General features: G+C 41.5%; 1 protein-coding gene across 1 annotated transcript in view; it reads right to left on the minus strand.

Moving 5' to 3' along the window:
• Positions 1 to 12,534, minus strand: part of LOC129821096 (gamma-aminobutyric acid receptor subunit beta-2) — a 79,377-nt gene extending 66,843 nt beyond the window's left edge. The window contains exons 1-3 of the mRNA XM_055878382.1: positions 12,271 to 12,534; positions 12,043 to 12,134; positions 11,283 to 11,350 (exon numbers count right to left, since the gene is read on the minus strand). Coding sequence (XP_055734357.1) covers positions 11,283 to 11,350; positions 12,043 to 12,134; positions 12,271 to 12,353 — 243 coding nt within the window. The 5' untranslated portion in view covers positions 12,354 to 12,534. The remainder of the gene's footprint in view (positions 1 to 11,282; positions 11,351 to 12,042; positions 12,135 to 12,270) is intronic.
• Positions 12,535 to 15,483: the final 2,949 nt, after the last annotated feature.

Genomic DNA, 15,483 nt, shown 5'->3' on the forward strand with positions numbered 1-15,483 from the left:
ATGCCTACCACTTTGAAGATGCAAAATATTTTTTCTTGTGAAACAAACAAGAAATAATACAAAAAAACTGAAAATTTGAGCGTGCATAACTATTCACCCCCCAAGGTCAATACTTTGTATAGCCACCTTTTGCAGCAATACAGCTGCAAGTTTCTTGGGGTATGTCTCTATAAGCTTGGCAACTCTAGCCACTGGGATTTTTGCCCATTCTTCAAGGCAAAACTGCTCCAGCTCCTTCAAGTTGGATGGGTTCCGCTGGTGTACAGCAATCTTTCAGTCAAACCACAGATTCTCAATTGGATTGAGGTCAGGGCTTTGACTAGGCCATTCCAAGACATTTAAATGTTTTCTCTTAAACCACTCGAGTGTTGGTTTAGCAGTATGCTAAAGGATCATTGTCCAGCTGGAAGGTGAACCTCCGTACCAGTCTCAAATCTCTGGAAGACTGAAACAGGTTTCCTTCAAGAATTTCCCTGTATTTAGCACCATCCATCATTCCTTCTATTCTGACCAGTTTCCCAGTCCCTGCCGATGAAAACCTTCCCCACATCATAATGCTGCCATCACCATGTGTCACTGTGGGGATGAGGTTCTCGGGGTGATGAGAGGTGTTGGATTTGCGTCAGACATAGCGTTTTCCTTGATGGTCAAAAAGCTCTCATAACCCTGAGTACCTTCTTCCATATGTTTGGAGAGTCTCCCAGATGCCTTTTGCTGAACACCAAAGGTGTTTGCTTATTTGTTTCTTTAAGCAATGGCTTTTTTTCTGACCACTCTTCTGTAAAGCCCAGCTCTGTGGAGTGTATGGCTTTAAGTGGTCCTATGGACAGATACTCCAATCTCCGCTGTTGGAGCATTGCAGCTCCTTCATGGTTATCTTTGGTCTCTTTGTTGCCTCGGATTAATGCCCTCCTTGCCTGTTCCTTTCGTTTTGGTGGGCAGCCCTCTCTTGGCAGGTTTGTTGTGGTGCCATACTCTTTCCATTTTCTGAATAATGGATTTAAATAGTGCTTCGCGGGATGTTCAAAGTATCTGATATTTTTTTATAACCCAACCCTGATCTGTACTTCTCCACAACTTTGTCCCTGAACTGTTTGGAGAGTTCCTTGGTCTTCATGGTGCTGCTTGCTTGTTGGTGCCCATTGCATAGTGGTGTTGCAGACTCTGGAGCCTTACAGAACATGTGTATGTACAGTTGAAGTCTGAAGTTTACATACACTTAGGTTGGAGTCATTTAAACTTGTTTTTCAACCACTCTACACATTTCTTGTTAACAAACTATAGTATTGGCAAGTCGGTTAGGACATCTACTTTGTGCATAACAAGTAATTTTTCCAACAATTGTATACAGACAGATTATTTCACTGTATCACAATTCCAGTGGGTCAGAGGTTTACATACACTAAGTTGACTGTGCCTTTAAACAGCTTGTAAAATTCCAGAAAATTATATCATGGCATTAGAAGCTTCTGATAGGCTAATTGACATAATTTAAGTCAATTGGAGGTGTACCTGTGGATATATTTCAAGGCCTACCTTCAAACACAGTGTCTCTTTGCTTGACATCATGGGAAAATCAAAAGAAATAAGTCAAGACCTCAGAAAAAAAATTGTAGACCGCCACAAGTCTGGTTCATCCTTGAGAGCAATTTCCAAATGCCTGAAGTTACCACGTTCATCTGTACAAACAATTGTACGCAAGTATAAACACCATAGGACCACGCAGCCGTCATACCGCTCAGGAAGGAGACGCATTCTGTCTCCTAGAGATGAATGTACTTTGGTGCGAAAAGTGCAAATCATTCTCAAAACAACAGCAAGGACTTTGTGAAGATTCTGGAGGAAACAGGTACAAAAGTATCTATATCCACAGAAAAACAAGTCCTATATTGACATAACCTGAAGGACGCTCAGCAAGGAAGAAGCCACTGCTCCAAAACCGCCATAAAAAAGACAGACTATGGTTTGCGACTTCACATGGGGACAAAGATTGTACTGTTTGGAGAAATGTCCTCTGGTCTGATGAAACAAAAATAGAACTGGTTGGCCATTGGTCAGGAAGTTAAAACTTGGTCGCAAATGGGTCTTCCAAATGGACAATGACCCCAAGCATACTTCCAAAGTTGTGGCAAAATGGCTTAAGGACAACAAAGTCAAGGTATTGGAGTGGCCATCACAAAGCCCCGACCTCAATCCTATAGAACATTTGTGGACAGAACTGAAAAGATGTGTGCGAGCAAGGAGGCCTACAAACCTGACTCAGTTACACCAGCTCTGTCAGGAGGAATGGGCCAAAATTCACCCAACTTATTGTGGGAAGCTTGTGGAAGGCTACTCGAAACGTTTGACCCAAGTTAAACAATTTAAATGCAATGCTACCAAATACTACTTGAGTGCATGCAAACTTCTGACCCACTGGGAATGTGATGAAAGAAATAAAACTGAAATAAATCATTCTTTCTACTATTATTCTGACATTTCACATTCTTAAAATAAAGTGGTGATCCTAACTGACCTAAAACAGGGAATTTTTACAAAGATTCAATGTCAGGAATTGTGAAAAAACTGCATTTAAATGTATTTGGCTAAGGTGTATGTAAACTTCCAACTCCAACTGTATACTGAGATCATGTGACAGATCATGTGACATTTAGATTGCACATTTGTGGACTTTATTTAACTAATTATAACTTCTGAATGTAATTGGTTGCACCAGATCGTATTTAGGGGCTTCATAGCAAAGGGGGGGTGAATACATATGCACCAATTTCCAGTTTTTATTTTTTAGAATTTTAAAATCTTTTTTTCATTTCACTTCACCAATTTGGACTATTTTGTGTTTGTCCATTAGATTCTATAAAAATAAAAATCCATTTAAAATTGCAGGTTGTAATGCAACAAAATAGGAAAAACGCCAAGGTCTATGAAAACTTTTGCAAGGCACTGTAGGACCAACAGGAGGTACACCAAAAGTTTTAGTGGCCCCCACTACTAACAGTGTGTGCAACACTAGTCACAAGTCACATGAATGTAACGGGCAAGCAGGTGGACCCGTGGTGCTGCACTGTATAATGATACTCCTGCCACACAGACTGTACTGTACAGTGGAAATGACAGCCTGCACTTCTAATGAGCCATGACAGGCATTTTTGAGCAGAGCAGACAAGTGGAAGCCTCCAACCATTAGAAGTCAAGTTGGTAGTCTTGTTGAGTCTGCAGTGTGAACTGCCATTGGTGCTAGAGACATGAATATATATGCTCCAGTTTAACTGTGGAATACCCCTCGTGATCCGTCTAGTTAAAAGCAGAATGCCATTGCTAACGCATGTGGAAATAACGTGGCCACTTACATACACCAAGGGTGCACCATAAAAATGATGAATGTTTGATGATTCAGTTCATGAGTGACAATTGTATTAACCCAGTGTTTCCAAATGCAGCCAATCAATAAAAGATGCAGGCAAAGCGCAAAAGCAATTAGATGTTACTGTACGGTCCTAGAAGGACAAAACACAACAACCACATGTGTCTGTGTATCCAGCAAGACTGCAAGACTGTCAATACCTTGTTCTATAAGATTAATACAAAAAATCTTTTAGGATGAGAGTGAGGGTCAAGATAGAAACACGGGATGACCTCATTGCTTTCAAACATCATTTAAGAATAGTGCTTGCTGAAAGCCTGTGGGTGCTGGAATCTCCGACCAACATAATTAATCCACTAAGGCAAATGATTAAAAACACTAACATTTCCAATCTGGTCCGCAATTGCCTTTTAAATTGAACGTGCCGCCATTTGTTTAATTAACTTTTAATAATGAAAGGGGCAGTGTGCAATGTACAAGGAAGAGGTTTATCGCTTTATTGCAAAGTTGCTGAAATTAAAAAAGGGCATATCAAAGCTCAGAGGCAGCCATTAAGACAATTACTGGCTGACTAAACATGACATAGCTCCCCTTAGCTTGTGACTCATTTCTGTAATGGAGGAGATGGTCATGTGACATGGCCCGCCACACGTCTCTTCGCTGGTAAAAATCAACATGGCAACGTTACGGGTTATAACAGACAGGAACTCCCCGCCCACTCACTTAAGCTGCCACATAAAGTAGACAGTGTACAAAACATTAGGAAAACCTGCTCTTTCCATAACATAAGACTGACCAAGTGAATCCAGGTGAAAGCTGTGATCCCTTATTGATGTCACCTGTTAAATCCATGTCAATCCTTGTAGATGGGAAGGAGACAGGTTAAAGAAGAAGCCGTAAGACAATTGAGACATGGATTGTGTATGTGTGCCATTCAGAGGGTGCAAGACAAAATATTGAAATGTCTTTGAATGGGGTATGGTACAGTAGTTGGTGCCAGGAGCACCGGTTTGTGTCAAGAATTGCAACGCTGCTGGGTTTTTCACACTCTATAGATTCCAGTGTGTATCAAGAATGGACCACCACCCAAAGGACATCCAGCCAACTTGACACAACTGTGGAAAGCATTGGAGTCAACATGGACCAGCATCCCTGTGGAACGCTTTGACACCTTGTAGTCCCTGCCCCAACGAATTGAGGCTGTTCTGATGGCAAAACGGGGTGCAACTCAATGTTAGGAATGGGTTCCTAATGTTTTGTACACTCAGTGTATGCAATAACAATACACTTCACTAGAATGAATTAGGTAAAGCGCAGAGGGTAATCTTCAACATTGTCACACCGAACATCCAAGAGCCTCACCATGTAAAAGGTAATATACCAATATGTGGAGGGTAATATAACCACCGAGATTATTACGTAAGAGACCCATAAATTGACTCTCCCCTGAGTTCCACATACTGAGGAAGTCAGCAAATTGGTTTCAATTTCACTGTTCAATTAAACTACAAGTTTAGGAATGTATGAGTCTAGTGTCTTTTCGATACAATCAGCAAAATACTTTTGTCTGAGTCAAACACAGAGTATGCGGAACAGAAGTTCCCCTGAGAACCACGTCTGTGATACACAGAGGGCAGTGGGCCATTCTTGCTCTATCGTCACCGAGGCTCCTGAGAATACACACACCAGAGAGCATTGACACCAAGACCACTGTCGCTTGTTGATCACAACAACACGAGGAATACAACAGTGCCTAGAGCAGCCACAGACCTTGGAGATGTAAGCACGAGAAGTGATCTAAAACGTTTGCCGTCTCCACGCCAGTCATGTTCATCAGCCACGCATCCGAAAAGGGCAAGGAGCCATCCTCACCATTACCATCACCACCGCCGTCATCGACACGATTAACCGATGTCCTTCACATTTGCATTGATAGTCAGCTCATTATAAGCATACATATAAACAATCTAATTGATATTCTACTTTCTTACTAAATGTAATATTAGGCGTATGACTGGATATACAATTGATCCCAAACTCTACAGGGACGTACATAATGAATTATGTAGAATGCCGTATGCGTTGCTGTTGCTCTCTGGTATCTACCCACACTCGCTTGTGAATTCCCTCCGCATATACTTGTCCCTGAATGATGCATGAACCGAGCATATGAAATGTATACAAAGCCAGTGGGTCTGCCTGTGTCTGTACTCTGTTTGTCGATGGGCCCAGAGCGGTTAGTTCCCTTGGCTGTCAGTTGGAACAGGCAGGTTAAATAGGTCAAACGCTTTTGAGTGAAAGGGACCCAAGAGACCATTACATGGCAACTGAACTGAACATGAAACCATTTGCCATGTAACAGGCCACATGTCAAAGCCTGACTAATGAAAAAAATCAATAATAATAATACATTTTTCCAGAAAATGTAATTCATGGCAGTTTCGGGTTTTTGCATGTTGCTGTATAAAGGATTACATAGTATTATTACGACTTTCAACAGCCGTAGGTGAAAAATGTATGTCATGTCTCAGGCAAGGTTACCTGCTAATCACATGAATCACATGAATAACGTTAACCGAATAGATTAAGGGGAAAGAAGCCAAATCTATTTGGCCTTTCTGTGAAACTGCTCATCCACTTACTTGTTCATTTCTAAAAGACACTGCTTGACAAAAAAATAGCTATACACTAGCCTGTGAAGATCGGGATTCGCTCGCTTAGTCACGTCAATGAGGCAGGATTTGAAAGGATGACTTTGTGAGACTGTACACGTGAGTGTCACATTTCCAGAGCACAGAATCGCCCAGCCAGGATGGACGATCCAGCATCAACATGCATGTCGTCTATTATTTCATTGTATCTCAAATCCATTAAAATGACAAGACTGGTTTCCCCGCCATATGTAGCACTTTACAACAGCATCTAGTTTGAAATGTCTTCTACATCCCTTAGGGATATAACATATATTGCATTTTGTCCAGTACTTAGCGCAAACAGTCATTTCTCAGGGGACAATTTCACACACATTACTGCGCTCAGCTAGCTAATACATCCTAACTAACCTTAGGGGGATATTAACTCTGAATTCTTAAAGGTTAGGCATTAACTCAGAATGGTTGGAACCAGAGACAACATGCAACCTTTGGAAGGAGAGGCAGATGCTTACAGTCATAAACCATCCCCTTCCACAATGCCCTAGCAAAACCAACAGTGCTCACTATTGTCCCTAGTGGCCCATTTCCACGTCATCTCCCGATGTCCCCAGACATGGATGTACGTCGAATACTGACTAGTCCTGTGACAGTGGTTGATGGTGCTGGTCAAAGTTAAATGGAATGGGGGTGTGGAATATTGTATATCTTAAATGTATGCCTACATTCAGATATCTCTGTTTAATATCACTTACCCTTCCATTTCATGACCAGTTGTCCGGGAACAGGGACATTGTCCTAATGTGCCAAATAGTAGGCAAGTTCTCTGCATTTGAGGCTACTAAGCCCATTAAACTGGTCCGCGAGATTTTTGATATGTTTAGCAAGCGTCATCAGATAAGACCTCGTGTTTCTCTGCTACTCTATCAGAGCCTCTCTTTCACACAGGTACATGTTTGTTTTCTTCTTTGTCAATGTGCCTCTTCAGTGTCATTCGGTCTATATCTTCATCCATTGCTGCTGCTCAAATGGACTTCTTCCCTTCTCTCACTTCCTCGGCTACTCTCTCAAGAACCTGTTTGAAGTGTGTATACACGGGGCATGATACTATCTGCTCTGGAACAATAAAAATGCACTATCTTGAGTTCATATGCATGACACATTGCTAAAATACTATGCGTATTAGACATACAACTGACAAAACGTATTCATTATTTGTATGGGGTATGGTGAACATTGGCTCAACTTACCCCATGGCCATAACCTCAACTTACCCCAAGACAAACATTTTGACCATATTAGCCCACAGAGCTAGAAATGTGCACTTTCATACTAGGTTTATGACATCATACTGTAGCTTATACTGTACATAACTGATGTACAAAACAATCTTAAAACGATCGACTTTGGTTTAGATACAAATGAAACCTAGGGGAGACTGGGGTAAATTGGGAAAGTTGAGGGGCCTCCAAATTTCTGTACTGAATGAAATATTACCACTACCTTTTTAAAGCCATGTCTATCTTGATTTCCCAAACACAATTCAAAACAATCACTTTTTCTCTTTTAAAAATGTTAAGCATAGTTTAACACATGCTTAACACCTAACAAACGCTTTGTAAGAATTTGTACTTTTTTTTAACATAGGCCAGGCCCTGGTGTTACCTCATATCCCAGCGATAAGGCCTTGCATTACACCTGGGTAGAAAACACCTCAATTTGCTCAACTTGCTATTGGCTCAACAATTGTCTCAACTTTACCTCATGGCCAATGGCTCAATTTACCCCAAGACAAACATTTGGACTATATTATCCCACACAGCTACAAGGATGCACTATCATGCTAGGTTTAGGACCTCATATTGAACATTATAAAGAACCCAACTGATGTACAGAACAATCAGTAAATGACCTACTTTGGTTTAGATACCAGAATCATGGAACCTCTAACACAATATATTCATTTGACTTGGTTTCTTCCTGTACCGACTGCATGAAAGGATGACCTCTTCCTAAATACTTGGTGACATGATTCATGTTGTGTATGGTTGCTTAGAAACAACGGGGGGCTCAATTAACCCATTGGTTCAACTTAACCCACTTGCCCCTTTCAGCTTCATGTGTCATCTCAGGAACACTCAGACTACAATATTTTAAACGTATTGCAATAAATGTGTCCAACTATGCCAACATAAACACGCCTCGGGTAAATTTTGCTCCACGTTGTATCTCTCAATCACTTAATCACACAGTATAGTAATCCTTTGATACAGCCCATTCTGTTCTTCACAGTTTTCCACAGATATGTCTGTGATATCTTGATCTCCACAGCTGCCATGAATCGACTGTGCTGTGTTTCAAAATGGAGGGCTCTGCATTCTGAGCACCTTCTCCAGCAATCAATAAGCTCCTCTTGACCTTTGTCTACATCAATAATGGTATTTCTGATTTTTGGAATAGGAGAAGAAGTTTGCCTCATCCTCAACACAGAGTATTTCTTTCCCCGAGGACTCTGTTGGCATAGTCTTTGACAAGAAAATGGCTCATTCAACAGTAATATTACTCAACTAGGAAGAAAACAAAGAAAGAAAGAAAGAGAGAAAGCGAGAAAGAGAGAGACAAAGAAAGGAGTTTAAATGTAGGGCAACACTGCAGTAGATTCTACCATGAAAAAAAAATGAACTAGCTGCATGGAGTTCCAGTTGCTCTATTTAATTTGTATTATGCGTGTTCTATTGTGTGTGTCTATCTCTGAATCATATGAATCCCAAGCAACATTAGGTGCATGACCTTCCCTCCAACCTAACGGACACTGCCTCTCCAAATAGCAGGATGTTAATGTTAGGACACTTTCTCGCGCACCAGGCCAGGCCTGACGCCAAGGATTTACTTCGCCCAGCCTTACATCTAACCTTTTCTCTCCTCCCAGGTCTCTGGATGGAGGAACACCCAGGAGCAGAAGACCTTTTCGGGGAATGTGCATTCAAACACAGGCCTATTATATACCTGGCACGCTGGATCAACATTACGTTACGTGACTCAGTAACCACGGCGAATTCCAACCAGAGGACAGACGGCACCTGGGGCCTTTGTTCCACAGACCAAGCACACAACCACGGAGCTCCCTTCCCTGGCTCTAATGAGTTAACATTGTCTAAGGCAGGTAGAGGAGCTGCTAAAGACATGGTGCTGCTGGAGTACAGCGGAGGAGGGTGGTGGAGGATGGGTGGTCGGTAGACATAAAAAAATGTCACCCTAAATCAGCCTCTTGTTAAAAGGGGTCCATTAGGAAACCCTACTGTCCCATCCCCTCCTTCCAGTCCACTATGTGGGCGCATCTGGGGAAGTAGTGAGGCGTATGCTTTCAACCAACTATGTGGCCTGAGTCTAAAGAGAAGAAGAAGCCATCCGTATCCCAGCTATGATTTTAAGAGGAGCTAAAAGCTTGGGGGAGCTGAGATTAAAGAGGAGGCACCACAAGAGTAGTGATGGGGGGGGAAATGTATACAGTTACATATTGCGGTACTATTTTTGACAATATTATACCGATCATTTGACTCAAAGTATTGATTCAAAAATATATAATTTAAAAAAAAGTAAAACTTTTTGGAAGAGCGCAATCCCTCTCCTATTTCTACTTCCAGGCCGGCTTTGTGGATTAGCGCAACGTGATAATAGTCGCTGAGCATATTTGTTGAAAGCATTAAAGGTAAAATCATTATCTAAAACAATAACCCAGGTGGAGATTAAACATGCAGACGCATAACAAAGGCCAACTTTTTGCCATCACACAGGGGTCATCCACATTGCCACAGGCAGCTGCCTACCATGACGTAACCTTCCGTTCATGGTGCGTTGGCCACTCGCTTTGGCGACACAGTGAAAATCCCTGTTTAATCTGGATGAAGGCATGCAGGAGTCAGAGCCAGACAAAACAAAATGTGGAGGGCACTAGACCAGTGACCTATGCGTTTACTCTCTCTGGCCTTCCTCTGACATCATGCAAATGCATGCTAATAGGGATGACAATGGCAACTTCCACCAGTAACATCTTGTAAATCATACATCTTGTTTTATACAATAAACCCAACTGGAATTACATTTGGTCTGGTGGATGACTATGATGACAACAGTTTAAACTAAAGCCTATGGGTATTTGTGCCAGAAACAGTCAATTGTGTCCTCTTAACGTCGTATTATGATGAGTCCCATTACAACTGGAACCCATAATTACAACAACCAGTAGAGTTGAAATGTACCTGAGCAAAGCTAGACCTTTGTATGTGTCTGCTATTTCATCACAAATGCAGTCATTGTATGCGAACTCAGCAGTAATCTAAATACATGCATTAATAATATTATTTATAATAATAATAGCAATTTCAGTGTCAAATAAAAAGGCCTTATTGGTCTACTACAATGGAGGCATACGTCTTCTCGTAACACGTGTCAAATCTGAGACATGACAACACAACTGAGAACACACTAATAGCAGAGATTAGCAGAGATATTGACATGACTGGAAGCATAACCATGGATTTGATCCAAAACATACCCAAGGGTTTGGTGGAGGGACCTTTCCTCTCAGTCAAAGCCTGGAAAACCTGTCACCCTTTACATTGATGTGCAGTTCTGACTAAGTAGCACTAGAGGATGCTCTTGCATGGAGCAAAACTTGTCTCCAGCAGTGTGCACTTCATAGATTCCTTGAAACATTCGTATTTCCAGGCTACCACGACATGTAAACACATTACAAAGACTCAAACCACTTTGTTCACTCTTCTCAAACACAGGTATGTGACATGTCAACCAACCCCGTGTGTTCATCCCATAAAGCAGCCGCTTCTATAATCAACTGACATGCAATTGAAATGCTGGTTACAACCTGAAACATGTTTTCAGGAGACATTCACAGTTGTGAAACTCTGTTATGGGTGGATTAGCAACAACATGCTAGGCCTGTGGGTGTGAATTTCAAAAACGTCGATAGTCATAGTAAAATGTAAAATGGGTTGTTGCCATTGAGATGACTTCTGAAGGTGTTTGGATTGTTCCTACCCTATGATGCAAGCAATCGCCGTAGGTGTATTGACAGTGCCTAGCAGATCAATAAAGCTGTGAGAAGACGAAATATTTTGATAGCATCGGTTAGACTGGTAGCCTATTCCGTGCAGTGCGCTGGGGGGTTTCCTTTGGGAAAGACAGTGTGTGGAATATCAGAGCAATGCCCACAAATCATTAGGAGAGGGTGATAATCGAGTACTTACCATATTGACTTCAGATACCATGTCTATGCTGGCTATGTCTATATTCATCCCAACACCCACAGGGGGACCTGCAAAAAATCAACAAAACGGACCGTAATGTTAACCATTTCATCATTTTGGGGGGGTTATAAAATTAATACCATAAACCACAAATGTGTGTTAACACTTTGAATTATAGCAACTGCGTGCCATCAGCACACGAGCAATCATTCATTGACTTGCTGTCAGCCAAATAACACGTAACAATATGGGGATTTTTTAAAAACAGGTGCGCACGGTGCCTTTGATGTTCATCGCAAAACACCGTGCATGGTGCTTATTTCGTCGAAGTGCTTCCGAGGAAATTGAAAGTGTGTACCTATGTCGACCGCTTTTACACATGAATAGAGAGATGACCGCGTTCGTAAGGTAGCCTGGGCAAGACACAAATCGCCGACATAACAATGGGTTGGGGAATTAAAAATCACGTTTCATGACACTACCGTCAAAATGTGTATCATTGATTGAGCCTACAATGTAAAATACCCTTCTGGTATTGTGTTATAAAGTGTTCCTAATCCGTGTCGTTTGGCACATGTGGAACGAGGTGGCCAAATGTATCTATAGGCTACCTGGACAACCGGTGGGTAAACTATGTGCGTTTAACTTTTATAAAATGAGAAGGGATTTGCGCGATCCACCCAATTAGAGCAACAACTGGGTGTTATATGGCTGACAACAGAAACGTCAATTAGAGTTCGTATTAAATTATTTCAATTACCTCCGAAATCCGGCCTCAAGCGAATGTCATATCCTTTCAACAGTCTATCCACAGTTTCTTTTACGATTGACATATTGCTAGGGTCATTGACACTAGAGAAAGAGAAGGAATACATTATTATATTTACAGGCTTCTGAAGGCATTGTTTAAGTGTTTCCTACAGTTTTTCTACAGTACAGTGTAAAGCACAGCCATACAAAGTGAAGAGCATCTAAACGGACCACTTACCTTTGCGCACAGACCACTGCCACTATTACAGGAAAGGTCCAAACCCCAAAGTAGCTCATTTTTCTTATTCTCAACACCGCCATAGTTTTGATATGATTTTGGATTTCAGTGAAGACAGACGAGATCCAACTTATTCTGGCCAGTGCAGTAATTCCAGTGTGGGACGCATGCGCATTTCTTACCACAACATCAAGAAGCAGTGGCTGCTGATGCTGGTGGTAGAGCAATTTCCGTGCCAGAGAAAACGTTTTAATGGGTAAGCGAGAAGCCTACAAGTTAGTTAGAGGCAAACGGATGAATCTCACTCGCCGTTCATGATTTTCTAAAACGTGTGAAACAAACGTAATATAGATGATACTTTACGTCCTTCGTTTCCGTTAATATCGATGTTTTATTCCACTTAGAAGGAATGTTTAAAAACTACAACATTAGCAATTAGGATGAGGTGTTGCATCGGCTACTTTAATCTAACATCAATATATGCTTCAACAGATTCGTGGTTCGGCAGAACATTGGGAGGGACAACTATTTAACAGTGTGTGTGTGAGAGAGTGTGTGTACATAATATGCGCGCACTCTGAGCTGTAGCTACACACGTTCTCTTATCTTTCGCCTCACGTTTTCTCTCTTTCACGGGCGAAAGAGAGAGAACGTTCGTAGCTACAGCTCAGAGTGCGCGTGAACCAGGGTGTTTGAGGCACAGAATGATGAGCAGTAGTAGGTAATAATCTGATTATTTGTTAGAGGTGTGTTTAGAGGGGCAGGGCAGCGACGGCACAGATGATTAGTTCCTTTGGAATTGATCAATATTCAGAATATGTAGGCCTAGATTGAAATCACTCGAACACAAAATGTATAGTCTATATAAAGCTATAATGTCAGAGCATTCGTGAAATAGTCAACACCAGTTTGGAATTAGAAATTAGGCTACCCATGCGCTGGGCTGGATGTGCTCGCTCTCTTGCGCTCTCTCTCTCTCTCTCTCTCTCTTTCAAGGTGGGATGCTCCTCAAAGTTTTTATGACATGACTCAACTTCCAAATCAATTTCACCCACTGCACCTCTCTCACGGGTTCGGGTTTTTGACGCAAATTTGCAAAGGCATGTTCAAATTGATTTCATTGCCACTCGCTGTTGCTCTTGCGTCAATAACGCGCCTCGAGGCGGACCGAATACATGAACAATAGCAAGTATGCTATACATTTCAAAGCAAGCGCTACCCACTCCTGAAACCGACATATGTCACTTTGTAAAAGTGGACAAGCGTTGGTGGAATTCAAATACAATGGCGCACGGCACTGGGCAGACCCCTGGACGATAGTCACAATGAATCAACATCCCTCTCATCTGTCATTCCTTAATAACAACCCACAATTAAGATGTGTATCATTGAGCTACTAACTGCCACGTGTGTAGACCTACATCAACATGATATTAGTGGACATTATTGGACAGTTGAATGTTGAAGTACCCTCTTGGGGTATATTTTGTTTCATATCGGTTTACTTGTAGCCTGGTTGCTTGATTTGCTATACATGAGATGATGTGTTTGGAAAGCAGCTGAATAACCCAGCTATTCTGAGATTGTAATTAGACCATGTAGAGAGAGAGATCAACTCTGCCCTCAGTTAGACAAATAACCATTAGAACATCTGTCATTAAAACCATAGGCCTCGGTGGACAAACATAAATAAACCACCAGGTCAAGTTCAAAAGCTTTATTGTCCATTTGCAAAAACTGACATGTCTATTTGGCTTCCATCGTGGTTTACATCAGACGCATAAAAACACACCATGCACAATACAATACAAATTGGTGGTTAAATTGTCACTAGTTCATTCATTCACTCGTCTGTCGTTTGCTATCCATCGTGAATGCACATAAACCCTTGTCTCAGCCACTCCCCCTTCTAATACTTGTTCATTTGCTCTACACTTCTAAAGAACATCTGACGTATTCAGCACTTGACAATGTTGCTTTCAGAGAGTGGATTTTCACGTGTTCCCTCTCCAAGGTCAAACAGACTTCCTCCCAGCACTAAGACTGACGAGCGTAGGTATACAAGTGACGGATAGGTTACTGACTCTTCATAATCAAACACTAGTCGTATTTTCTCCCTCATGTCCAGTCAAACTGCATCACACCATGTATTGGAATACGCCGTTTTTGGCTGTGTTTTAGTACAGGGTTTGAGTACAGGGTTTGTTTGCTGGCGTGAAGGGTATTGATGGAGAGAGAGGCCATTCTAGCCTGTTTGTGCAGAGAGCCTGTGGACGCAGATAGCACAACACAGCGTATCATCTGCCACGACTTTGGGTCGCACTGTTACCACAAGCAAGGAAAAAGAGGAGAAAAGTAAACATTAGCAGTCCTCTAGCAATGGTACACACTCTGTGATGTGCTATGTTTGCCGGTTAAACTAATACACTGGAAAGGTCAAAGTTCAAATACTGAATACTCAAATACTGTACTTATACTGTACAGTACATTTCTTAGGAACTGCTACATAATTAGTGTTTATCAGTATAGGTTGTTACACAATTGGAACATGGACTATGTGTTTACAGATCCACTTGCTGAAGTTAATTCCATGTGTTGTATATTGAATCAAATGTTATGTAAGTACATTGCTGTTGCAAAGGATACACTTGTAATTATAATGTACCTACTCAGGAGCAAGCAACTCATTGTAAATTGGAGCACAATAGGTTTAATCTTTTTAATTATTAGCTAGCTATGAAATTACAATAACATCCTTTGCAGACTATTCATTCTAACCAGGGGTGTATGCACGCACGCACGCACACAGTAGCCTACATAAAGTGTAATACATAAAAACATCACATGATTATTGAAAACAGTATCCATAGAATGTGTGGACAGACTGGATTATTTTTGATAAACCTAATGTGGGGAGTTTGCACCTGGTCACAGATCTGTGTGTGGACCCCATGTGGACGTCTGACATGGTGTCACGATCGTCTTCCTGAGAGAGAGAGGACCAAGGCGCAGCGCGTGAAAAATACATCTTCTTTTAATGAAGGAAAAACAAACACTTACAAAATGAACAAAACAAACGATCGTGAAGCTAAACCTGAACTAAGTGCACACATGCAACATAGAACAATGACATAGACAACTACCCACAAAAGCTTACTGCCTATGGCTGCCTTAAATATGGCTCCCAATCAGAGACAATGAATGACAGCTGTC

Source organism: Salvelinus fontinalis, chromosome 2 (assembly GCF_029448725.1).
Source record: "Salvelinus fontinalis isolate EN_2023a chromosome 2, ASM2944872v1, whole genome shotgun sequence".
In the NCBI taxonomy this organism is placed as follows: Eukaryota; Metazoa; Chordata; class Actinopteri; order Salmoniformes; family Salmonidae; genus Salvelinus; species Salvelinus fontinalis.